Source organism: Pelodiscus sinensis, chromosome 6, assembly GCF_049634645.1.
Source record: "Pelodiscus sinensis isolate JC-2024 chromosome 6, ASM4963464v1, whole genome shotgun sequence".
Taxonomy (NCBI): Eukaryota; Metazoa; Chordata; order Testudines; family Trionychidae; genus Pelodiscus; species Pelodiscus sinensis.
Window position 1 is genome coordinate 88,020,938 of NC_134716.1, and position 26,831 is coordinate 88,047,768.

Here is a 26,831-nt window from a genome sequence, read left to right on the forward strand (position 1 = left end):
TCCGTGGGGCGGGGAATCTCTCGCCCAGTAAAAAAAAAAATGTCCAGTACTCACAATTTAGTTCTCTCTCTTGCAAGTGTAAATTAAGTTGAAACTTGCTTGTAAGAACTGGTGTCACAAAAATGGACCAACATGATTTAGCATCTTAGTTAAGAAAGAGGATACGAGCCCCTATGGGTATAAAGATGGGTCCAGCAGCACACTTAGATGATAGATTGACACCCAAAGTATCTGCTGGTCGGGTTAGGTGATTGGCCTCCTGCGGTTCCATGGGGATGCCCACCTCGTATTCGTCTTTCCTAGGAATTGAGGGACCGGCCCTGGCTTGACCCGCTGGAGTCGAGAAGCAAAGAAGGGGGTAAAAATTGTACCTGGATGTGGTCCTTGGTCTTAAGTGTACACATAGACTTAGAGCTCTTTAAAGATTAAGCTGTCACTTGGTACCATTATTTCTATTTTCTATCTTTATTTTCTTTGTAACCATTTTTAAGATCTATATTTGCTAGCAGTTAAGAATAGAGCAATAGCCATTGTAACCATATGATTTATAAGCTTCTTTAATAAACCTGTAACTGTTTAAGCTTTAACCTGACTCCTTCAGTTGCTGTAACAGAACCAAACACAATTTAAAAGAACTTCAGCCAGTCTTAAGGGATAGATATAGGAAGAGCTGGGCGTTTGGATCGTGTCGCTTCCAGGGGACAGATCCGTAGGGGCATCTCTCAGTCTTCCCTAGGCTGCCCGCTGCGAAGGGATCCTGTATCCTAGCAGTTAAAATCTGAGATGTAATAAGCTCTTCCTATAAACTCTGGGGCGTCTGTTGGCTGCCCGCCGCGACGGGACCCTGGTCCTAGCGGTAAGAGACACGGATGTTAAACTTCTTGGGGCGCCCGTCAGCCTCCCTAGGCTGCCCACTGCGATGGGGCCTTGTGTCCTAGCAGTTAAAGACTCGGGTGTAACACACACACACTGCCCTGACCATCGGCTGACCGGGGGGGGGGAGCAGGGGGGACAGGGGGAAGAGAAAGAGACCAGAGTAGTGGTTCCACCCTTCAGTGTGCCAGTTAGTAGAGGATGATTGTGCTTCTTGAAGTGGAGATATGGAGGGACAGACAGGATTGAGATATCTGCATTCCGCTCCCTGGATAGCTCCTAGGGTTGAGCAACTACAAACTGCCCTTTATCTCAGGTCAGACTGTAAAGTTACAATCTAGGTTATTAAAATAATGATTTCATTTTACACCAACAACTGTGTAATTGTACATCTGAATCACTAGAGCAGAAGAAAAGCCTTTGTAGAAAGGTCCTGTTTTCAAAGTCTCTTAAGATGTCTTGCTATTATTACATTTGTCAGTCTAGTTGAACGCTGGTTTATTGGTGCATATTATATAAAAACTATAGCTTAAAAAGACTTTGGCTTATTCAGATACTGTTCACATTTTTCTCAAGTTGTAGAACAATTGCCTTTAAAATAGGATCCTCTGCCCAGTTGACTTTACTGCCAAAAATGATGCTCTGTAATAAGACAAATATAATTAGTTTAAATTCTACAGGAAAACCAGTTAAAAAAAAACAACAAAACCTAAAATGTTAAAGGCCTACTTTGTCACTTAAGAAGTTGCCCAAGTTATTTTTTTTTAAAGCTCAAACAAGGAACTGAAAAATCTCAAGTTTTAATCATTCAAAACACAGAAAATGTTGTTTAAACACTGTATATGATTTTGGTGCTGGGAGTAGGAAGAACCTCTCTAGTCCAGCACTCTTGGGACATGACCAGTGCCAAACCAGAGAATTTGTTGGACCATGGGAGGTCAGTATTGTTTACCAGCATTACCGACACTCCCACTTCTTACTGAGCTCTTAGACGATGTTTAGGAGTAAATTAGAGCTAAAAAACAGCACAAAATACTGAATACAGGACTGGTGGCTGTAAACCAACTTTATGGGATTGTGGGAAGCTTGACCACACCCATCATAAGTGGACATCTGGCTAAAGTCATGCTGAACCACCGATATTGCCAGACCAGAGAGGCTCAACCTGTATTAATTTCAACCCAAAGGGTCTCCTCTCAAATACCAGTAATATTCAAGTGCTTACAAAAATGAAGGTTACTTACTTGCAACTTGTACCTAATTCAGTATAATCACACTTGCAGTATTGTGCCACCTTGTGGTAGAACCTTCTAGCAGCATCAGCTAGAGAACTTTCATCTCCCACCCCTATCCTCCTTTCAGTATCAATGAAGTATTGAGGGCAAGGCTATATATGAGGAATTGAGGTGGGGAAGGAGCTCAGCCCCTTCACCACAAAGCCAGACACACAGAATGAAACACTGTCTCTGACAGAGAGAGTAAAGTGGGTGGGAAGTGTTAACATACAGAGCCATCTCAAACTGAGGCTAGTAACTATTTTTACTTGTTTGCTTCAAAAGATGTTCCACTGTACATGTCTGTGCGCTCCAGTGTGCAGCTAGTGAGGCTTTACCCTTCGCAGTACCTGATGGAGAAGCCTGAGCACCCTCTGCTGTATCATGCACACTGCACAGGCATAGCAAGTTGTGCTACCCCCAAATCGTCTTTGTTCCTTCCTACCAGAATAGCTCCAATAGAAAGGGTACAAAGAATGGGTTGTGGAATAGATATGTGCAACACTGCTCAAGGAACAAGTTACATAAAGAATAATCTTGACCCAAGAATAAATAAGGGAAGGAGGGAGGGGGAGGAGGTGGGCAGAAAGAAAAAAAGTGTGTGTGTGGGGGGGGGGGGAGACGGAAAAGAGGGACAGTGAGTATATAAGCTTCAGAGGGGTAGCCAAGTTAGTCTGTAACAGGAAAAACTAAAAAAACCCCAACAATTAGTCTAGTAGTACCTTAGGGTGTGTCTAGACTACAGGGTTTTGTCGACAAAAGTGGACTTTTGTCGACAAAACTATACCTGCGTCCACACTACCGCTGAGTTCTGTTGACATAACGTCGACAGAACTCAGCAGTTTTGTCGACGCTGGTAAACCTCCTTTTATGAGGCATAATGCCTTCTGTCGACAGAGTTTCTGTCGACAGAAGGTGTTATTGCATGTAAACTGTCCTTTGCGTCTACACTACCATGTCAACAAAGCAGCTTGCTTTGTTGACAGAACTCAATGTAGTCTAGACGCTCTTTGTCGACAGAAGTTTTGTTGACAGTATCTGTCAACAAAACTTCTGTCGACAGAAGCCTGTAGTCTAGACGTACCCTTAAAGACTAAATAATTACAAGAGGCTGATAAAGAACAGTTAGCACCTTCATTGTTTGGTTAAGTCATTAACAGTGGAAGATAATGTGTGAGCCATCCAATATACCAGGTCATACCATTTGAATAAGAATTAAACTTGTGAATGAAGTTAAGTTCCAACCCTTCTCTGTGGATTTGGCTTGTGGAATTGGTCTGAAACAAAATTGCATCTTGGAGATCCATTCATGAGTGTCCAGGAATATTAAAATATTCTCCAACAGGTTTTTTTGTACTGACTTTTTGGATATCGGACATTAATTCTTTCACGCAGAGATGTCCAGTTTGGCCAATATACATTGCAGTGGGGCATTGCTGGCATTTGATGGCATAGATCACATTGGTGGATGTTCAGTTAAATGAACCTAATTTGGTGGCTGATGTGGTTGGGTCAAGTGATGAAATTGCTGGTATAGATGTGTGGGCAGTGTTGGCACCGGGGCTGATTGCAGGGGTGGGTTCCTGGTTGATTATGATGGAGGTGTGTTGCCTGGTTACTGGAAAAAATTTGTTTGAGGTTAGGGGGTTGTCTGTAAGCGAGAACTGGCCTTTCCCCCCAAGGCCTCAGAGTGAGGGGTCATGTTCCAGGATAGGTTGTAGATTGTTGATAATGCATTGGAGGGGTTTAAGTTGTGGACTGTAGGTGATGACAAGTGGAATTTTAATGTTTTCTCTTTTGAGCCTGTCTTGAAGAAGTTCATGTCTGGGTACTTTTTTGGCTCTGTTGATCTGTTTTTTCCACTTCTCCGGGTGAGTATTTCAGTTTTAAGAATACTCTATATAGCTCCTGTAGGTGTTTATCTCTGTCTGTGGGATTGGAGCAAATCCAGTTGCATTTTAGGGGTTGGCTGTATACAATAGATTGAGAAATGTGGCTGGAATGGAAGCTACAGGCAAGAAGGTAAGTGTAGCGGTCAGTAGGTTTCTGGTATAGGGTGGTGGAAATTTTTCCATAATTTAATTGTAGTGTATTGTCAAGGAAGTGGATTTCTCATGTGGACTGATCCAGGCAGAGGTTGATGGTTTGGTGGAATTTGTTGAAATCCTTGTGAAATTCTTCAAGGGTCTCTTTCCCATGGGTCCATATGATGAAGATGTCATCGATGTACTTAAGTAGAGTAAAGGTGCTAGGGGGCGAGAGCTGAGGAAATGTTGCTCAAGGTCAGCCATAAAGATGTTGGCATATTGTGTTGCCATGAGAGTGCCCATGGCTGTGCCGTTGACTTGAAGATACAAATTGTCTCTGAATTGGAAGTAGTTGTGGGTGAGGACAAAGTCGCAGAGCTCTGTAACTAATCCCCCCCAAATCCACAACCAGGAGTTTTCTATCTTCTACACAAGATACACAAACCTGGAAATCCCAGACGACCCATCATCTCAAGCACTGGCATGCTTACTATAGGATTATCTGGCTATATTGACTCTCTCCCTCAGACTTTATGCTACCAGCACTCCTAGCTTTGTGACACCACTGAATTCCTAAGGAAACTACAAAACATCGGTAATCTACCTGAAAATACCATCCTGGCAACCATGGATGTAGAAGCTCTTTACACCAACATTCCACATGAAGACAGATTACAGGCTATCAGGAACACCATCCCCAACAATACTGCACACCTTGTTACAAGTTGACTGGTTTTTGACTCTTGCCTCTCGTCAAAACTGGGGCTTGAAGCTTCCTGATGAGGAAGCTAATGGTGCAGTGGACTGTTTAGATTTAAACCTCGATTTGAAAAGCTTTCTTCAAACTGACTCTGAGAAACTGCTGGGTGCTAGTATTGCTGAGGTCTATCATCTCTTAAAAAATAGGACAACGAGGACTGCAGGCAGGATGGCTTTTGGTACCTTAAAAAGGAAAGGAGGGCTTCCTTGTAGGAGAGGGATTGAGACCCGGACTATAAGCCATCAATCTCATCTGTTACATTTTTGTAGTAACTCATTTGGTTTTTCCCACTAAACCAACTGCCCCCTTCAAAAAAAGAGGTCTTTGAAATTAGTGTCCATAGCTAAGGAGAAGGAACAGTGCCATGCTAATCTCCTTTTGGTCACAGATGACAGTTCTTGCAGCAGAGTCTGAAATATCAGAAACAGCTCAAATAAAATGTTTAGCTACATTTTGTCTTTCTACTACGAAGGCATTAGCCAACTTTTTCTGTCATCCAGCAGGTCCTATAAAAATAAAAAAAATCCCACCCAATAAATGGAATTGCTAATGGGCCATGATTGCATACTTCATTACCCTAATACAGAGGAATGAGGAAGAGAACACATTTCTCCCTGACAACTTGATCTTTTTGCCCTTTTTTAATCAGCAGGTATGGAGTGCATCTGCTCACTTTTCTTGTGTTTTTGTTGGCAACACTTACAACCAAGGAACTGAACACAGGTAGGCACAAACATAAGATAAACCTTCAGAAGGTATCTGGAACAGTCATCTGCTTTTTTGACGATGGGCTAATGATGCAACAGTAGACAAACTAGGTCTGTCTGGCTATAGCAGTCCATCCATGATGGGTAAGGATATCCTACTCTTAGCTGTTAGCACCAAAGACACTGAATACCAAGCAAGAAGTCTCTTCCAAAAGGTACTTCAGGTAGAGTTAATCTACAGATAGATTGTGGAACTGCATAGAGTCTTCAGATGGAGAAGAGGCTGAAATTACCCTCACGTTCGTCAGGTGATATATCTGATTCATAATCTATATCCATCTGCTTCTGTTAAAAGAGGGGAGCTACCACTTCCTCCTCTTCTCCCTTGGACAAAACTGTATGAATCATTGCCTGTAATATCAATAGAGCTGGAAGAGTCAAATCAGAGTATCTCTGGACTTCTGCATCCTTCACAGATGAGACATTACCTCTCCATCCATGTGGAAAAATAGCTGAAAAAATTCCTGAGGTGGCCCCCAGTACAATCATTGGTCCCAGTGCTACCAGTCTCCCTAGCAACTAGGATGTGGGATATTAAGAGGAAGAGGGAGAACTAAAGGCATGTCCCAATCACATGGTTAGTCTCTGCATTTTTCCTCCGTTTCCCTCTTGGTAAAAATATGGGTCTGGATCAGAGATAGTGAACCAGGGACAAAAGATCCAGCAGTAGATATGGGAAATTGTCTTTTATATGGAGAACATCCAGTGGTTCTTGGAAGAGGGAGAATAGGAGGATCTGTAAAATGACCCCACCCCACATCTTCTAATGTTGGCTTCCTGATGGGGAAAGCTGTAAGACATGAGGTATGATATTGATGAGAAAGGCCAAACTGTCTCTTTACCACTCCTCTAGCACCACTAGTGTATCCTCAAATCCGACTGTGGATGCAGCCTCTTAGAAATTTCCAATCCTTTGCTGTTAAGGTGCCATACACACCAAAACTGACCTTTTTTGGAGAAATGTTGAATCAATGGGACTGTTTAGATCCAGAAGGTCTGGCCTCAAGGTGTTCCTTCAGAAGGAGCTGAAGGTGAGTCTTCCTATGTTTATGGGTCTAGAAGTAAAGATCTGGCAGATTACACACCCAGGAGATAAATTACCCAGGCATTCACTGAAGCATCTTCTCTCAATAGTGTTGAGCTGTTCGTTTAGTCAGTGATTCTTTTTCAGATCCATGTTATAAAGAAACAGGAGAAGCTGGATTTAAGGGGTACTTTTCCTGCCTAGCCATCTTCCCAGAATCCAGCCATGAGACTGAAGAGATTCACATCAGTTGGATGGCACTGCCCCTAAAATATTGCCTTCAGTACACATCAGTGATGCTGAAGGAAGGGTCAGGTAGCAAAAAAGTGCTCTAACTCAGTGGTTCTCAAAAATTTCATTGAAAACCCCTAAATATTTTCAGATGGAAGTGCAGATCCCTTTGGAAATCTATTATCTGGATATATATAATAGACGGAAAACAGACTGAACAGAATTCAAAGTCTTTCAGTCTAAGTGTACCCCTTAGATAGTTTACAGACTAAGAGACAGGTTAAGAACCATGGCTCCAGCTCAGTGGTTCCCAAACTTTTCCACATCATGCCCCCTTTTTGATTTTTGAGAAACCCTCATGTCTCCCCTCCCCAAAAAATAGCAGCAAAACTTGGGGTGGGATTGACAGGGGTGGGTGAGGCTGAGTTGCCTCGTGCCCCGCCCCCCGGGGGGCATGCACCCCAGTTTGGGAACCCATGCTCTAGCTGATGCTGCTAGAGTGTTTCAGCAAGGCACCACAAGGTGGCACAGTACCCCAAGTGGACATATGCAGAACCACACAAGAAAATAGGTACTTATGACCTGATCCAAAGCCTCCTGAAGACAATGGCAATCTCTCTTGACTTCAGTGGGTTCTTGATCAGGACCTTAGAATCGAAGTACCTTCTCATACTTAACTATGGAGTTACTAATGCAATGCTAACATCCACATCAACCTCTGGTAAACATAGGATAGCAATACACACGTGTATGGGACTCCCTTTGACATTTTGTGCAGTGCCACTCATCTTTACAGAATGAGAGAATAGTCATCAGTCTCTCCTCTTAATAGCAAACCCTTCAAAACATGCTCCTTCCCATTCTGCCCCCCTAGGCTTTTAATCCCATGTTCATTCCTTATTGGGATTCTTCCAGAGATCCATCATATCTTTAAGTATCAGAAAAGGGATAACAAATGGATAAAAATCTGGTACACATCATTTCTACAAATAAGTAATAGCTCAAAAACAATTAAGACAGTTTCAGATTCTCAGTCTTTAAAATACCAAAATCATATTTACATGCAGTCTAGTTTTCACTTATAAACATTACAATTTTAAAAAAGTAAATTAATCAGAAGACTGGTTTTTTTTTTTTAGAGATTGTGTAGTATTTCTCTCAAGTAAATATCCACCATCAAAGCAGGTGCTACAGAGAGTTCATAAATTGTGTTTGGTTGAGACAATAGAAATAAGACTTACAAATTTGTCTTATTTTCAAAGCAACAGATTAAGTTACCTGGAAGATATTTTGAATTAATGTAGTCATCTGTGTTTCTTTTTGCAAGTTTCTACATACTCTCTTTAACATTTCACCCACTTCCATGCCCTCTAGTTCCTCTTTTTGTTTTTTCTTCAGAGTGTGTATCTGTAGCAATGTGTGTTCTCCAGCTTGCTTTAGTGCTATTCAGTTAATAGAAAATGAAGTTAGAACTAGACTGCACAAAATTCTAGAAAATATACTGCAGGGAACAACTCCTGGACTGGCAAAATGTCACATCTTGCTTAATATATTTTGATCACTCTAATTTTTTATGATTCTGTGAAGAGATTATTCCAGGAAGAGTTTGGAAACCCCTCCCACTATATTTGTAAAGATCTACATGCAATATAGTAATTTAGTTTAAGAATGGTTTTAAAGAAATCATATTGAACCCTGGGCCCAGTCATGTAGGCATGTTACAACAATTCTCTTTTCATCTGCTCTCCTCCCACTCCCAAAATCTACACTACTAAATATCTTTCTGGATCAGACTTTTCCCATTCTGCAAAAACAGAGGTAAAGTGATAAAATGGTATGTAAAGAAGTATTGTAATAAGGGTTTGTTGTACTAAAGCACACTAAAATGAGGTTTAATAGAAAACTGTAAAATAAAGCTGCATTTTGAATCTCTCCAGTCTATTGTTTTTAAATCATAGTACCTGTCCCGTTTTCATGCAGACATTCAACATACCAGATCACTTTCCATGTACACATCACAGTTAATTTTTAGGAAGTTTTACATCTAGACTGGAGTTTTACAGTTATACAAGCTGTTGCATGTGGCTGTCAGAAGACACTTTTTAAAGCTGGTCACAAAAGTTTGAGCTTACAGTCTGAAAGATACAGAAGGTAGCAAAACTCCCTACACACTTGACTGTCTTAAGGCTGGGGCCGCTGGCGGGGAAGGAAAGGGCTGCAGCACAGAAGCCTTGCTCCCCCTGGCCATCGGGGAGGGCTGAGGCCACAGCGCAGCAGCCCCAGCTCTCCATGTGGCCACCAAGAAGGGCTGACTCAGAGTAGGTGGGGGTCCAGGGGTGAAGCCTTGGGCAGAAGGGAGGGGGCTGGGGCTTGCCTTCCCCAGCTGGGCTTTCACCCGATACCCATGCAAAACAATACATTTGAACCTCTTTAATCTAGCAACGCCAGGAAACAGGGTATGCCAGAGTAAAGATTTTGCTGGGCTAGGAAGGGCGCTGCAGGGTCTGGGCAGGATGGAGATGGAGGTGGGGCCATCCCCATGTCCATATCCCACAGCACCCTCCCTGACCTGGCAAACTCAGCGCGCTCTGCTGCTTCCAGGCACCGCCCTTGCCGCTCTAGGATTGGCAGGGAAAAGCTTCAAGGAAAGTGCATCGCTGCGTTGCCATTCCCCCAGCTGGAGGAGAGGGGGAATGGCAGTACAAAGAGCTATTTCCTCCTTTGTACCATGAGTGTTCCTGGATTAAGGGCACCCCATGTATGGAAGTTCAAGCCTATAAGCAGTAATATATGCTTACCAAATCTCCTTTTTTTAATCTCATTCAGTTTTTCTTCCAACTCACGTGCTTGCTGTGTTTAAGAAAAAGGATTTTATAACCTCTTGATATTAGAAATACAAATTAACAATATATTATGTTTAACAGGTAATAATCCTATACACAAAATACATTTAACAGAACAAGATGAGGTAAAGTGCAGATCTATGTAAAAAGCGACTTTACTGAGCAGACTTACTTATTGTCTATTCAATTGTGTGTTTATGTCAGTGATTTTTTTAAATATTTTGTTACTCTGACTTTTTTTTGTGGTTTGTGAATCATTAAGTTCCAAATGCAGGACCACTTGTGCATTTTCATGGTTCTCAAGTTCTGCCCTTCATTACATTGGAGCACAACAGTGCTGCACAGTTTTAACTAAGGGCATAATTTGGTTTGCAAAATATTTGTTAAAGGTGGTGATGCATGAATAAGGAAAAAAATCCAGCTGGACTTTTCAGTTCTGCATTTGACTTACTACTACATAATCCTCTGATTAAAAGAAATAGAACTATACAAAGTCAGTAACGCACGTATTAGATAAACTAAAAACCGGTAGACAGATCTCAGAAATTTAATTTGTAATGATTTTCCATTAATGACTGGTTTCTAGCAAGATTCTGGAGGTTCTTGGCCCAGTGCTCTTCAATATTTGATTAATGATCTGAAGGAATATATAACATCACTGCTTTGCAGCTGACAAATTGGTGGAGTGGTGAATAATGTAAAAAACAGATTTACTCAGAACAATCTGAATCACTTGTTAAGTTAGGTGCAGTCAAATGATAAGCATTTTAATACAGCCAATTGCAAAATCTAGAAACAAGGAAAGCTGATCACATTTGCAGGACAAGGAATTATCCTGGAAAGTAACTGAGGGGACATATCTGTGAGTAGGCACTCATGGCCTCAGCCCTGAAGGGGTACGTGGAGGTTCCTGGCTTCCAACTTGTAGCACCGAGACTTTCTATGCACTGGATGAAATGAAGCATGGGACTGGATCCAACCCAGTCCTACCGTAAGATCTGTGAATCTACAACTAGCACTATGAAAAGTATCTTTTGAATAATAGACTAAATATAATACAGACTACATCAAACTGTAAATGTGGAACACACAATGCCTTTACAAAAAATAAAAGCATTCCTTTCCTAGAGCAGATTTTAATGCATTAATGTTTCTGGCTCTTGCCAGCAGTTAAATTGCTCTGGCTAATGTCCCTTCCTCTCTACAGCAGTCTATTAAACTTCTGTAGATTAATTTCCAACAGACTGTTTCAAACAAATCTACAGCATTTATTATCTTTATCACAATATGTTCAATATAAACATAATCTTACACCCAGGCAGTCAACAGTTTAGACAAAGGGTTTTCTCCAGAAAGAATGAGATCACCTTTCAGAACTATGTTTAAAAACAGTTATTTTGGCAATCCACTGAAGTCTGAAAACAATTTAATAATTAGAAATACTAAGGATACTTGCCTGCTGAGATTCAAGGATTGCAGTACTAAGCATTATGATGTGTTTTACAGTTTCCAAAATCAACCTGAAGAAGGAATAAATAATTAATTACCAAACCATAAAAGTTAACACTGTGAACTTTTTAACCATAATTATTTGGGATTAGAGGGAAGGTTGTTCCTTTAGCATCATTAAAAGCATAATGTGCTTTCAATATTTGTAAAAGTAGGCATATTTATGCTAAATACAGTTCAATATATCAATTAAATATTTTCTTTACATTCATAGCAGATCAGCAGGGTTTAATGGTCAACACTTCTAACTCTGTGCAAAAGGCACAGAGCTTGCTAAACATTAACGCAACACTGGCAACACTATGCAAAAGATGACCTGGGTTAAGAAGTGACTAGAACTCTTGCCTTCAGGCTAATGGTGAAGGCATCATGGAAGTGGAACACTTATCTCCTCAAATAGAAAGGAAGAGAATCCAAGCCAACTGGTCAGACATCATCATCTTAGTACCATTTTCTAGTTACCCAACCAAATTGTACTACAGTGTAGCCATAAACAGAAAGAGGAAAGCATATTAAAAGTGACTGAGGTAGTTTGGAGTGTCAGGTTCATCCCTCCAAACCCCCTTTTACCTCATAAAAAAGCACCTTACTTTGAGTCACCATCATTATATCGAAGTTTGGTTCTCAGGGCATCCATAAGCTGAATCCTACATGTCACAGGGAAAGAGTAAAATTTCTAGTTAATGACAAAGCTAGAGATAAATCTGAAAGACAAACTGAGTTCTGAACATGATTCTCCTTTAATGTATTTGGTACATATGTATTTTACATGATGATACCCAAAAAAGTATTATATCCGAGGATTCTCTTTATAAATTACCATAAAAATAGAATATGCTCCCTCCTGCACCTAGAGCCATTAACAGATCAGGGTCCTATGTGCTAAGCCCTGTACATAGAGTAATGGTCTCTAACCCAGAAAACTTTAGTCTAAATAGACAAGATAGATAGAGATTGTGGGGGAAGGGTCTTACACACAAGCAGAGTGAACAATTTGGTGGCTTATGTTATGCAGGGGTGGGGAACCTAAGGCCTGGGGACTGGATCCAGCTTGTCTTGATCTGGCTCCTAAGACCTGGGGCTCCCTCTCAGCACTGGGGAGTCCGTGCACAAATTCTACTAGCCTGGACCCTCCAAGGCTCTGGTGTGAGGGAGGAATGTCAGTTGGGAGCCATGTCAGTGAGGGGTGGTTTTTTTTTTTTCTTTTTACTTATGAGCAGCTCTGGACCCATTTTTCTGTGGGTCAGCAGCCCCTGACTCTAAAAAGGTTTCCCACCCCTGTTGTAATGGTATCGAGGTCACTCCAAAGCATCCTCACTCCCCAGATAGAAGCTCACTCAGATATACCAAGGAACGTTCATCAACTCAGAGTAAGCCCAACAGTTTCTGTCTTCTTCCTTCTGGAGATTCTTCTTTCCTATGCCTGAAAACTATCTATCTGTGGACCAGAAATTCTTCCTGGTTCCTTTGAGGGTTACCCCTTCTCAGTACTTCCTTAAGCAGAATTCCTCTTTGCAACTGGGCTGAATTAGTTAATTCCGCACTTTCTCCTATACATGCATAAATCATTGCAGGCAAGTAATGTCTCATGTTAACAATCCCTTCAACTTTATATTCATATAAAGTCTTACTAAATGAGAAAATGCATCTTTTCAGGATCAAGTCACTGCCATGACTTAAGTTTGGAGAATTATTTGTTTTATCCTTAATATATAAAGCAGAACGTTTGTATGTTTGCGCTCTAATAACTTGGACACTATAAGACCAACCAAACTGTCCATGGGATAACCTTTCCTCCAGGAGAAGGTTTTAAGGTACTGTGGGAGGGTGTGACAGGGGCTCCACTCTCTCCTCCCCCCCTGTACTAGCTCCGGCGGTGGCAATGTGCTGCCAGGCCGCCACTGTTCTGGGCCCGGGGTGCTTGCACAGAGGCAGCACACGGAGGACCCCCCTCACGGCGCAGGTGCGCCTCAGCCGGCACGCAAACTGGCGGGCAGATGGACCCAGGGAGAGCAGGGAAAAAGGGCGTTGAAAAGGGAGTGGAAAAGGGCGTTGATGGTTAAAACTGGCGCCGGGCCAGACACTTGGGGGGGGGAGGGGCGGGGAAGAGAAGGAGGAAGGGGGAGCGAGGTCAGCTCTTTCACACACTGCCACCCCCAACTGCTGGCCTGTACACCATACAGACAGCGCCCTGCTCCTCCCCACTCCTCACTTCCTTAAATGTCACTTTGTGCCCCACAGACAGCATCCCGCTCCTCCCCACCCTTCCCCCGCCACCTCCTTAAATGTCACCATGCCCCACGTAGACAGCGCCCCTCTTCTCCCCACCCCTCACCTGCCATCTCCCAAACTGCCAGCCTGTGCCCCACAGAGAATCTGATTTTCTTCCACCACATCTGTCCAAGTACCACCCTATCTAATATATAAAGGAGAATGTTTGTAAGTTTGTGCGCTAATAACATGGACACTATAAGAGCTACTGCAACCAAATTTTGTATGGGATAACCTTTCATCCAGGAGAAGGCTTTAAGGTACTTTTGAACCCGATCGGGGGTCCGGCCCTGACCCCCGCGGCATCAAAAGCCCTGGGCGCGAGCAGGGGCATCCCTCCTGCATGTAGCCTCCCGGGACCTGCCACCTCCCGCCCTCGAGGTTACATAACCAACCCTCTCCCACCCCCCGCCGGCACGCAGTGCCCCCACCCCCTTACGCACAATGCCTCAGGCACCCGCCCTGCCCCCCGCAGCACCTGAAGCCCTGGGCACAAGCTGGGGCACCCCTCCCGCATGTAACCTCCCCTCCACCCAGGATCGCTCCCCACCTGCCATCCCCCCCCGAAACCAAAACCAAAGCTGGACAGCCTTTCTGCTCAGCTCGCTGGGCTTATCCGAGTAGAAGGAATCTGTGTGCCTGCTGCAGCGCAGGCAGCGGGGCCGGGTTAAACCCTCGATGCATCACACTGCCGTGAAGCCAGCTAGCTGCTGTTCATACTGTGAGTGGGGCTCTTCTGTGTCTGGTTCCACCATCGGGGTTAGATGTAAGCTCTGAGTTTTTGCTTGCCAAGGCAGGGCAGGTGGATCCCTGAGCCAACCTTGCAAAGAGAAGTCCCCTTGCTACTGGCTGCATGACTGTGTACTGTTCTCCTGGGGGCTGACTGCTTGGTCGTGGGGGGAGGAGGGTCCTGCTGCTCTCAGAGGGTCAGGAGTGGGCCAGGAGCCATCAGCTCCCAAGGTCTGTGGATCCCTGGCTCAGGGTCCCCCCCTTTCCTAAATTTTGTTCCTCTGGTTTCCTGAGCAACGCCGGGTAAGTCCATCTAGTAAGGTATATTTGTCTACATTCCTTTTGGCCACCTGTGACAGAGACCTATTGGTGATTCCTTATGCTGTGTCAGAAGCTCTTGTCAAGCCTGAAATTACTCTCTACACCTAACACACTATCGTTATGATATATACCCAAAAGGTGACATGACATAGCTATATATTTTGAAGCGTTTGTTTGTGCAAAATAAAATCATACTTTGCGATTAATTACAGAAATCAAATTTTGCATAAACAATCCTGGCACTTAAATTAGTTGAGTGCACTACTTTTTACACCAGAATATGCTTGGTGAAAGGTTTAAACCAGTGTTTCTCAAAGTGGTCCACGGACCCACTCTGAGAAAGCTGCTACCGAGCTGCTCTGGTTTGTTTACTTACCAGCTCTGCAGCCACGGAGCCTCGAGGCTCCCATTAGCTGTGGTTCGCCATTTGTAGCCAAGGAGAGCTTGGAAAACTAACAACTCACTCATCATTCATATTCCTGCATGATGTATGGGGATGTGTACAAAGTTATGGATATGTGCTAGAATTATGTTCTTAAAAAGGTTTTGGCAAGTAATGCATAAGCCCAGCTTGCCTTAGACAAAGACACATGTATTTATCTGACCAGACTGACCATCAGGCAGAGACAACAAAGTAAAATTTTCATAAAAGGAAAACAAACCCATCACCTAGTTAGTGGGGACAGCCTCTTGTAGGAGCACAGACCTCAAATGAATAAGTAATTGAATCAACTGATGATGTACTTTTATAATATAGTAATAATGCATAACAAGTCTTTTATAATAACCAATACCACATTGATGATTAATACATGCATTTCACCAAAATATTAATAATATGAGGAATTAGAGATTATACTTTAAAGCCTATGATCAAACACAGAGAGAAACAAATGTTCTCCCTGACATGAAGGAAGGGAATGGTCTGTCTCCAGTGAAATTAAGCAAGGGATGGCCAAAAACAATGGAAGTCCTATTTACATACAAATGAGGAACGGAACAGGAAGTCAGCAGGATAGAAAGAATAGCATGAGGTCATCCGAGCCTGAAGACAAAACTGAGTTTGGCCAGATATAAGAAAAGAAAAGACAGCATTCATTACTGGATAGACAAGGGAACAGAGTTCTTGCAGCCAAGGGAACTGAAGTCTCTGGGAATTCAATATAAGTGAAAAACTTGCTTAGATATACATTTTTCACCTAGGACGACAAGAGAAACCAGCATCTTGTACTTCTGTGCAATGTTGTGATTGAAAGTCTGTCATGGATGAAGAGATTGGTAAGAAATTTACCTTTAGCCAATGCTAGTGGAGAGCAGGATGGGGCAGTTGTGTTCTAGGTCTGCTGGTGGGGTCAGAATGCTGAACTAATACTGGATACTTGTTTGCTGGCTGTTGGCATCTGGGCTGAGAGCCATAGAGCTAAGCATTTAGGGCACAGAAGTACAGGGCAGGTAGTAACACCAACTTACTAGTGTGGATTGCACCCTAAAATACAACACCACCATACAAACATTTCAGATGTTACTTTCAACTCTCATTTACGGGTTCAGCATTAATAAAGGTTTATGGACTTCTGTTACTATTTAAACAAAATTTTAGAAAAAAGTTTAAAAGCTTTACCTTTGTAACACCAGTGTTTTGTTGTGAAAGGAGATTTTCACTTGTTCCATTTCTCTTTCCAGATCTTCTGTAGTACTAAAAACAAATGCAATAGCAGAAGAATTTTATGGACAACAAGCAAGTTACACACGAAGGCTACATCTACACTGCAGGCTTCTTGTGCAAGAAGCCTTTTGCACAAGAGTTTTTGTGCAAAAACTTCTTGTGCAAGAGCACATCCGTATCCCAAAGCGCATCACAAAAGTGATATGCTATTGCGCAAGAGAGCGTCTACACTGTATGGATGCTCTTGCACAAGAAAGCTCTGATGGTCATTCACAATAGCTGTAGTGCAAAAGGGAATTATGCCTCGTAGAAGGAGGTTTACCTACACTGGCAAAAGCCCTGTTCTGCCATGTTACTGCTGATTTACTTGTGCAAAAGAACAATTGAGGTGTGGACACTCCACAGGTTTTTGCGCAAAAACAGCCTTAAAGAGAATCACTCAGACCCACTAACTCAGATTCAGCTCCCCCTCCTCCAACTAACTCTACAGGGAGCTGGTAGCAACACTTTATTGCCTAGACTCTCTACTGCAGTTTTCCAAATGGTGTTTCATGGAACCCCAGAGTTCCGCGAAGTGAAAATAAGGGTTCCGCAAGAAAATTCCATTACAAGAACATTTCATGATTTAAAAAAATATATATATTTAAGCATTTATGAATTTTATTGAACACAATTTTCATTTGTGTTTGCCTCAATAAGTGTCTCTGTGTAATGCCAGCATAGCCAGAGAGTGGGGACGATGATGTCACTACTCAGCGCTGCACATACAGTCAGTCAGTGGTGCAATCGCCTGTTATATACCACCATAAATCCCCGTACTCACTCTCAGGGAGCGTGGATCACGTGGGTGACTGAATACGAATAGACTAGCGCCGCGCTGGACGAAGTTGAAGCTTCGGCTGTCAAACCAGTTGCCGTTATTAGGGGTTCCGCAAAATTCTTTCGAGTTTAAAAGGGTTCCGTGGCCAAATAAAATTGGGAAATACTGCTCTACTGTGAGGTATTCTTGTGACCTTTTCTTTAAGAATCATCATTACCTTCATTGTCTGCAGCACATCTTTAATACTAATAAGGGAAAAATCCTCTAGTTCAGTGATGGGAAACCAAGGATAGTGAGTGGGCCACAGGATTGTGGTAACTAAGACAGTCTCCCGGGAAAGGGTAGTTTTGCTAATTCTGCTTGTGCACCTAGAATTTGCAGGGTGTGCCGATTAAACTATCGTAGGGTATGTCTACACTACAACGTTAATTCGAACTAAGCTAATTCGAACTAACGGATCCAGACTAAAAAACTAGTTCGAATTAGCGTATTGCTAATTCAAACTAGCATGTCCACATTAAGTGGACCCTGAACCGGGCTTAAGGATGGCCGGAAGCAGTGCCGGCAGGGCATCAGAGGAGGACTTAGAGCGTGGAGATGCTGTCTCAGGCTAGCCGAGGGCTGCGTTTAAAGGGTCCCGACCCCCACCCCGGACAGACAGTTCTCAGGGGTGCCCCGCTTGCAAAGCAGTCCTGGCTTGGATTGCCCGGACTACCCACACTGGGCACATCACAGCACTCGGCCATCAGCCCGGCTGCACTTGCCGCAGGCTGCCATCTGGGGAGAGGGAGCAATTGGGGGGCTGCAGGAGAGCTTCCACCCCCAGAAGCCCGCAGAGCCAGCCCAGTCCTCCCCATCGGGGGCTCGTACCCCATTCCTCCCTCACCTCCTTCCACTTACCCCTACCTAGCCCCTCTTCTTGACGTACAAAATAAAGATAACGTGTCTTCCAAAAGGGAATCTGTCTTTATTGAACAAAACTGGGAGAGACTGGGAAAAGGAGGTGGGAGAGGGGAAGAGAGGCTGGGAAAGGGGAGGGCAACTAAAATGATCAGGGGTTGAGAACAGGTCCCATATGAAGAAAGGCTAAAGAGACTGGGACTTTTCAGCTTAGAAAAGAGGAGACGGAGGGGGGACAGGATAGAGGTCTCTAAAAGCAGGAGTTGGGTGGAGAGGGTGCATACAGAAAAGTTCTTCATTAGTTCCCATAAAGAAGGACTAGAGGACACCAAAGGAAAGGAATGGGTAGCAGGCTTCAAACTAGTAACAGAAAGTTGTTCTTCACAAAGCAAAGAGTCAACCTGTGGAACTCCTTGCTGCAGGAGGCTGTGAAGGCTAGAACTAGAACAGAATTTAAAAGGAAGTGAGATCAAGTCATGGAGGTTGGGTCCATGGAGTGCTATTAGCCAGGGGGTAGGAGTGGTGTCCCTGCCCAAGGTTTGTGGAAGGCTGGAGAGGGATGGCACGAGACAAATGGCTTGGTCACTGTCTTCGGTCCATCCCCTCCAGGATCCCTAGGGCTGCCTGCTGTCGGCAGACAGGCTACTGGGCTAGATGGATTTTTGGTCTGACCCAGGACGGCCATTGTAAGCTCAGGGCTCAGGGTCGGGGGTCTCAGTGGACCCCCTTGATTCTCTTGCACACCTGCTCCTGGGTGGCCAAGCTGGCAGCTATCCTGCCCAAGCCTGCCACTTTCCTGTGCCTAGTGCGGAGATCGTGGATGAGGTCCACGATGTCTGCACTAGCCCAGGCGGGTGCCCGCCTCTTGCGGTCCTGGGCAAGCTCCCGGGAGCCGCTAGCCTGGTCCCGGGAAGAGGGAGAGGGCTGGGGGGCATCGGGTGGGTGGCTCGATCCGTGCCAGGTGCAGGGTCTGCTGGCTGGGTGCTGGCAGGCTTGCACCTGGCACGGGCACCGTAGCCAGCCCGTGCCCCTTTAAGGGGTCCGGGGCCGGGAGGGGGGCAGACGAGTTTCCCTGGTGTTGGCCAGAGTGGCCACCAGGGAAACCTGGGGAGGGCTAGCCTCCCACTAATTCGAATTAAGGGGCTACACACCCCTTAATTCGAACTAGCTAGTTCGAACTAGGCTTAATCCTCGTAAAATGAGGTTTTCCTAGTTCAAACTAAGTGCTCCGCTAGTTCGAATTAAATTTGAACTAGCGGAGCGCTAGTGTAGCGCCTATTAAAGTTAGTTCGAACTAACATCTGTTAGTTCGAACTAACTTTGTAGTGTAGACATACCCATAGGGATGTAAAACCCAGTCAAATCAGTTAACTGGTAAAATGTTATGTTTAACCGATAAACTGCTTAACCGGCATGCTAGGCCTGCCATGGTTAACCTCACTGGGTGATGCTCACCAGTTAATCATTCACATCCTTAAATCATAGCAGTGCTTTTATTGGATTCAGAGGGAGCGCATGGGACTCACAGCATGCACCTCACTTCAGATGCCCTGGCTTTACATGTGTGTCACTTTAGTAATACCAGTAGGAAAAAACACATGTGAGTAACCAGCGGAATACAGTAATCCTGTGCAAGAGCAATGGTAAACAAAATGTCTTGCAGGCCACACGTAGAACCCTGCAAATATTTGTTTGAAAACAGCATCTGTGGAGTTTCTGATATTTATCTGAACGCTTAAAGAGAATACAGGCGGCCCCCGACTTGCAACATGATCAGTTCCTGGGGAAGCATCGCAAGTTGGGGGCATCATAAATCGAACTCACATTTACGATAGGCGCCATGCACCGTCATAAATACGGGCCGAGGACATAAGTTGAGGGGTTTCGGCCCCTTCCGCACTTACAAAAATGGTGGTAAGTGTGGGGGGTTGCAACTTGGGCCGTCGTAACGTGAGGCTTTCCTATATCAGAAATATTTTGATTACACGCTGTTACAAGAGTTCATTCTCTTTTTAAAATGTTTTAGTATGAAAGCATAATTAATAATAAAAAACCCACATTAACCTGAAAGCTCAATGTAGTTTTGGATTCTAAATGTAACTTGCTGCCTGAATGCTTAGCGTAGGCAAAATACTATCATAGATGCACATAAATGGAATTTAGTTTAGCACTTGGATATTTTTAGCTTAACTCCAGCCAACACTCAGAAGACTATGGGTATGAGAGAGTAGAATCCACATCATATGAAAAAATATTTAAGGGACGAGAAGTTTGTGTCTCCTTTCCCCCCAAAGCACACCACAAGTAAAATTAAAGCTCTGATATGTAATCCAACATTCTTATTAAAAAGAGAGAAGAAAGAATAGAACTTATGACTGTTTCCCCCTCATCCCTATTTTAAAAAGTTAAAAATAATCATCAGAAGACATACGCTTCAATTAGCTTTTCTTCTATGGCTTGGTCAGGAATGCTTTCTTCACCTGCAAATCAACAGTATTTTTAAAGTTAATTAGATTGAAAAAAATTTCTGTTTACACAGAATATGTGAAAGCTCAGTTGAACAGATTTCTGAAAGCCTTTATTACAGTTTTAACTTTGTGATGATATTGAAAAGGGTCTAATGTGAAATTCAAAAAAAGTCGCACCACTGGCATAGGATTATAACTGTGCAACCAAAGAAGTTAGATTTTCAGAGCAAGAACAAGGTATTTGATATAAAAATTTGAAGAAGCAACTTGTTTGTAAACAAAAACTAAAATATTTACACGTACTAATAGTTTCTCATCTTTTATTACTTTACTATTACAATATCAGACAGGGGAGTGGGGACAGAGTTCTGTAGCTGGAGAGCAGGGTGCCAGTAGAGGCAGAGAGTCCCCTGCATCTGCCTCCTCCCAGGATTCCCCCCTTCAAGAAGGAAACTAGTGCATGCCTGCCCCGGGACCGACCCCCCATCCCCGCGCACGCACGCCTGCCTTGGGGCCGAACCCTCCCTCCCCGCGCTGGGAAGCCCCGCATGTGCACCGGCGCAGGGGGCTGACCCCTCCAGTGCAGGCAAGCCCCGCGCACGCTTGCCCCGGCGCCAACTCCCGCGCCCCAGCACAGGGAAGCCCTGCATGCACCTGCCCCGGGGCTGTCTCACCACTCCTGCGCGGTGCAGGGAGCCAATGCTCCCTCCCGCAGTACACCCAGCAGAGCAACTAGCGCACTTTCAGAATCGCTGGAAGTGGCGCTAAGCGGCAGGACTTCTGTTCACCTCCGGGAAGCTGGCACTACCTCCATTTTCACTTGAGGTAGGTAGTGGGGCTTCTCGGCGGTGAGAGGGAAACAGGGGCGGGGTGGACAGGACGCCTCGCGATCGACTGGTCGAGACCCTGGTCACCAACAGGTCGCATTAGAACATAAGCTTTTGTGGATAAAAACTATTTTGTCAGATGCACAGAGTGGAATTCACATAGGTAGCTATATATGTGCTAGCTAATCAAAAAGAGTAAGTTACTTCTCAAGTATAGGACCATTATTAACAATGTCTATTCAATCTGGGTGGATGTGGCTCACTCCCAGCAGTTGATGGGGAAAGGGAAAATTGTCTTTGTAGTGAGATAGCTATTTTAAGTCCTTATTCAGTTCTAATGCGATCATGTTAAAGTCCTTATTCAGTTCTAATGCGATCATGTTAAATTTGCAAATGAATCACATATGCTCCAGTCCCTCAGACAGAGATAAACACCTACAAGCATTTTTTAAACTAAAACAACCACTTGGGAAAGTGAAGAAAAAGATTGACAGAACCAGAGGAATACTCAGAAGTCACCTACCACAGGACAGGCCAAACAGCAAAACAACAGAATACCACTGGCTATCACCAACTGGCTATCATCTCAGATACACTCATCCAGGAACTAGAGATGTGAACGACTAGCCGACAAGCAAACACTAGCCGACAAGCAAACACTTATCGGATAGTTGACATGCTAGTCAACTAGTCACTCCTCCCCCCCCCCCCCAACCTGGCTGCCTCTATCAGAAAGAAGCAGGGGATAGCGGGGAGAAGAGGGGTGCTTCAAAGCAGTAGTGCCACATGGAGCCTAGGGCCAGACCCCAGGCTCCATGCGGCGCTGCCTCTTTGAAATGCTGCATGCAGCTTGAGGCCAGTCTGGGGACTGATTAAGTTCCCTTCTGGCCCCGTGCTCCCTACAGCGCTTTTACCTTTGAAGTGTAGCAACAGCTCTGGGGAAAAGGCGAAAGCTATTCAATTAGCCAATTCATCGAAATATTACTTCCTTACTAGGAACCTACTCAACACACCCCATTGCCAACTTTGTCCATATATCTAACCACGTCAACCATAATATCAGGGCCTCATCCACCTGCATATCTACTAATACACCATCATATGCAGCAATGCCCTCTACCATGTATATTGGCCAAACTGGACAATCTCTGCATCAAAGGATAAAGAGACACAAATCAGACATCAAGAAAGGTATCATACAAAAAACAATAGAAGAACACTTTAACCTCCCTGGACATTCAATAGCTAGGGAAGTAAAACATTGGTTAAAAATGTAACTATGTGGCTGCTAAAAATCTTAGTAGTTACACCTACTGCGGGCTTTCAAGTGCCAAGCTTAAATAAGCTTTATACAGCGAAAACTCTTCAGGAGCTGGGCTGGTAGGGGCTGCTGGCTTCATTCCCACAGAGGCTTTGCTGCTGGCTGCTGGGCAGAGTTTAATGGAAAACATTAACTGATGCTTATTGGTTTGCCAGTTAAACTCTAACATCCCTATCAGTAACTGAATTTAAAAGTAGCTATCCTTCCACCCTTCCTGAATTGGCCTACACTGGTCCTACACTTGATAAGTAACTCCCTTCTTTTGATATATATGTACTAGCATATCTCCCTACCTCTGTGATTTCCACTCCATGAATCTGACAAAGTGGTTTTTTACTCATGAAAGCTTATACCCTAATATATCTGTTAGTCCTTAAGGTGCCACAGGACTCCTCCTTGTTTTTAAAGAAAAAAAGGTTTAAATATGAATGAAGCCAGGAAAGTGATATAAAACAGAAAGTGACAGAAGAATTCATTTGGCTCCATCATCACTGCAAAGCTAATGGACAGGAATCAAAGAAAGCAAAACAAAGAGACTAACCTGCATGAAATGTTGTATTATATTCCATTAGTTGCTGTTTTATTTGTTCTCTTAGTCTAGAAGAGGAAAGAGAGAAGTTAAAAAATATTTACATTTAAAACCTTAAAAAAAATTAATCCAAGGCTCTAGACACCAACACATCATATATTCAATAAAAACCCAAACACTCAAAAGGAAGTCAGACATTTTAAAAAAACCTCCTTTCCACACATTTGTTATTGTGGGAAGTATACTTTCAGCCCTCTTCAAAAAACACTATTAAAAGTGTATTTTGCAGCATACCCAGCAAAACATGTGCAAGTTCCGGAGTTTTTTTTTTGTTTTTTTAACAGCATTGGTTATTCTAAAGCAGGGATGGGGTATACACAGCCTGTGGCTTGCCTTGATACAGCCTGCAAGGCTCTGGGCTCCTCCATCATGCAGCAGAGGGAGATGATGCTGGCGCTTTTGCCATGTGAAGGGCTGCCAAGGTTCAGTGCCCTCCCCCGTGGCTGCAGCGCCAACACAAGATCTCCAGTGCTGGGGGGAGCCCCAAACCTCGTGGGCTGGATGAAGGCAAGCTGCTGCTACATCTAGCCTGCGGGCTCTGCACCAGGTACAGTAGCACAGAGCTGTTCTATCCCCTGTGCTGCTTACAAGTTCTATGCCCATTGCTCCCATTGGCCAGGAATTCTGGCCAATGGGAATGCTAAGAAGTAGTACCAGCAGCACACCTTGAGAGCTGCACTAGGTAGGTGCCTCCATTCCCTGTCTCCTCCCTCCCACTCGAACGCTGCACTCCCAATCGCCTCCTGTACCCTTCCTTCCTCCCAGACTCCGCACCCCAAGCTGCCTCCCTCACCCTCTCTCAGCTAGGGATGTTAAATATCGGTTAATTGAATAGTCAACCTCATGAATTCTTATTGATTACTCAACTATCCTATAGTCCCTGGGGGTGAGGCCGGCAGCTAGTGCGCTCTGGCCGTACTCCCGAGGCGCCCCCTGCCACTCCATGCTGCTGCTTCTGTATCAGCAGAGAGAGCTTGCCTGTGAGGGGACCCAGTTTAAAAGCTAGCTCCCTTCGTGGAGTGGCTGCCTGTTACCCACGTTGCTGCCTCTGATAGAGAGGCAGCAGTGCGGAGTGGCAGCAGCCCATCTGAGGAGGGGTCGTAGCTTCTGGACCAGGTGCAAGTCAGAACTGACCCAGGCTGCTGCCTGCCTGGCTCCCAACATATTTTAAATGCAGAGCCACAGCTGGGGTGGGTCCCAGACTCAGGATGTTAAATATTGAGTAATTTACTTGTTGATAGGCACTTCTGCATTCCTCCTTTGAAATGTACAAGAGCCACTGCTGGAATGCGGAACTCAGCCTGGGGCTGCACACAGCGTGCCAGCTTTGAAATGTACAAGAGTCCCCAGCACGGGCTCTTCTGCATTTCAAAGCAGCAGCACTCTCATGGAGCCCGGGGCATTTTCCCAGCTGACCCCAGGCTCTGTGCGCTGGAACCTGGGATCAGCTGGGGAGTCCCCATTTGTCCCCAGGCCCCATGCAAACGCCACGGTGGCGTTTCAAAGGGGGAAGTGCCACACAGAGCCCAGGTATGGGCTCCATGCGGTGCTGCCGCTTTGAAGTACTCCCTCTCTACTGCACTTTGCTGCCTCTATCTGATAGAGGCAGCAAGGGTGGGGGAAATAGACTAGTCGACTCAACTATCCGATAAGCATTTGCTTATCGTAAGCTGGGACTGAGCTGAGCTGCTGGCCAGCCTGCTAAAAAATTTCCTGGCAGGGTAGAGGGAAAATGCATGTAGTCTACAGTATTAACCTATACACTTTTTCTTATCCGTTAGTCAGTTAATTGACTACACTACTACATCCCTACCCTCAGCCCACTCTTTCACCATGCCACGTACCCACCAGCAGCCCCCTCCCACACAGAGGCCTTCAGTTTTGACCCCACCACAGAGCCTAAGAGGGCCTTGGGCCCCCCAGAAGAGTTAAGCCGGGGGAGGGGAGCCCTGACCCTTGGCATCGTCCCCAGGGCTGAAGTGGGGAGGGGAGCCTTGGCACTGAGTTACATGCGCCTCACTCGCGGGTCCCTCCGTTTTTTCTGCTGCTGAGTTCGGGCCACATCCCTGAGGGTTTTCTTTTTAGTTTTGCTTTGCCTGGGGCCCCGCCCCGACTGATATTTCTGTGGGTCAATGGCCCCGGCCCAAAACAGGCTCCCGAAAGCAGCCGCGATTCCCTAGCGCAGTCCCTGGGGTAACAGGGACTCGGGTTACAGCTCCCCCAGCGCCGGGCCGCGGCCCTCACCGGAGCAGCGTCCCCAGGTCCAGCTTCTCGCCAGCCGCCGCCGCCGCCCCCAGCCCCGGGGCGGCCCCGGGCTCCACGGACCCGCTGGGGGCCGCCAGCTTCCCCAGGGCCTTGGACGCGTCCCTCACTCGCTGCAGCGGATCCATCCGCGCGGCAACAACAACGCCCGACCGCTCAACGCCTTCAAACCGCCCGCCGCAGTGCACGTCACCAGCGCCATCGATGAACGCGGCCAACGGCTACTTCTGCCTAGGACCAGAAATCCGGTCACTTCCGGGCTCGTAAATCGGCATTCTCCTCTCAGGCCTGATGGGAGGATAGTCCTCGCGGGAAGGGGCGAGCCTGCAGGGTAGAGTGGGGGGCGTGGCTCCAGCGCTGGTTTTAAAGTACCCAGCTTGGAGAAGCGGGTTACTTCCTAGCATGGATTTGGTAGACAAAGCAGTGTCTAGGGATAGGTCTCCTGGGACAGGGTGGGCAATGTTGTGCTCTGGGATCCACTGTCCAGCCCACACTCCACCATGGCTAACCTGAACAATATGTTTAACATATTTTACCAGCCACTTTTTACTTTAGACCAGACAATCTATTGTGTGACCTGGCCCACTCAGGTCCATTCTTTCATCAGCTTTCATACCCAGCTCACTTTACTGTGCTAGCCAAGTGAAGTCATAAATACTACTTTGCTTTCCGAACACCAAGAAGTAGCAACATTTTGTGCTTGCTGCAGGTTTGTAAATGCACTTGCAACATTTCAGCTAAGTGCGCTAGTCGTGAAGCTTGTGCAAAACCTGCTTGAGGTCTAAGAGTCATTTGCTTAAATACAGATCTTTTTAAGGAAGCAACGCATGTAAGTAATTCTCTGCCTGCTTTAAGACCTCATTCAAGATATTTTATTAAATGTTTAAAAAATTTAATTTACATATAAAAACCATGTGAACATTACAATTCCTTAGCCTTCCCTCAGGAGTTGCAGGGACATGTTAGCCACTTCCACACAGGTAGGAAGCCTGCCAGCAGAGCCCTCCTATTCACTGGACAGTTTGGGGCAGTCATCCTGGGTCCTTCACTTTGAGATATACAGGACTTGGTGGTGGTGTGAGGCTGGCAGCAGTATGACTGTCCCCTCTCTATTCTGCCTTGCCAGATTCCAGCATTGCTTGGGAAAGGAGCGGAATGAGGGCAGGAAGAAGTGCGATGAGTTCAAGGGGTTGTCCCAGGTTCTGCACCTTGTGTATATAGTATGAATCATGGCCTGTGAATCTTTATGGCTTGGGACCTATGACTTTTAACAAAAATATCCATGAGTAAAACAGCTTTATGTGTTTTAAATAAAAGTTGCAAAGTACTGGGACAATACATCACTTAGC

The 26,831-nt window shown here is 45.0% G+C and overlaps 1 protein-coding gene across 2 annotated transcripts; it reads right to left on the bottom strand.

The window, feature by feature from the left end:
- Positions 1-1,354: 1,354 nt before the first annotated feature.
- On the bottom strand, positions 1,355-25,717 carry CENPH (centromere protein H). Of its 2 annotated transcripts, none has more exons than XM_075932350.1 (9): positions 25,465-25,717; positions 23,173-23,228; positions 20,447-20,495; positions 16,251-16,325; positions 11,899-11,955; positions 11,256-11,319; positions 9,755-9,806; positions 8,235-8,398; positions 1,355-1,515 (listed from the first exon to the last, which is right to left on the bottom strand). In XM_075932350.1, exons 1-9 carry the CDS (start codon positions 25,608-25,610, stop codon positions 1,423-1,425), a joined length of 756 nt encoding a protein of 251 aa, XP_075788465.1. In that variant the 5' UTR covers positions 25,611-25,717; the 3' UTR covers positions 1,355-1,422. The 2 variants fall into 2 exon arrangements, with proteins under 2 accessions (XP_075788465.1, XP_014427031.2); XM_014571545.3 differs by having other exon boundaries at positions 25,593-25,713.
- Between the last annotated feature and the right edge of the window lie 1,114 nt (positions 25,718-26,831).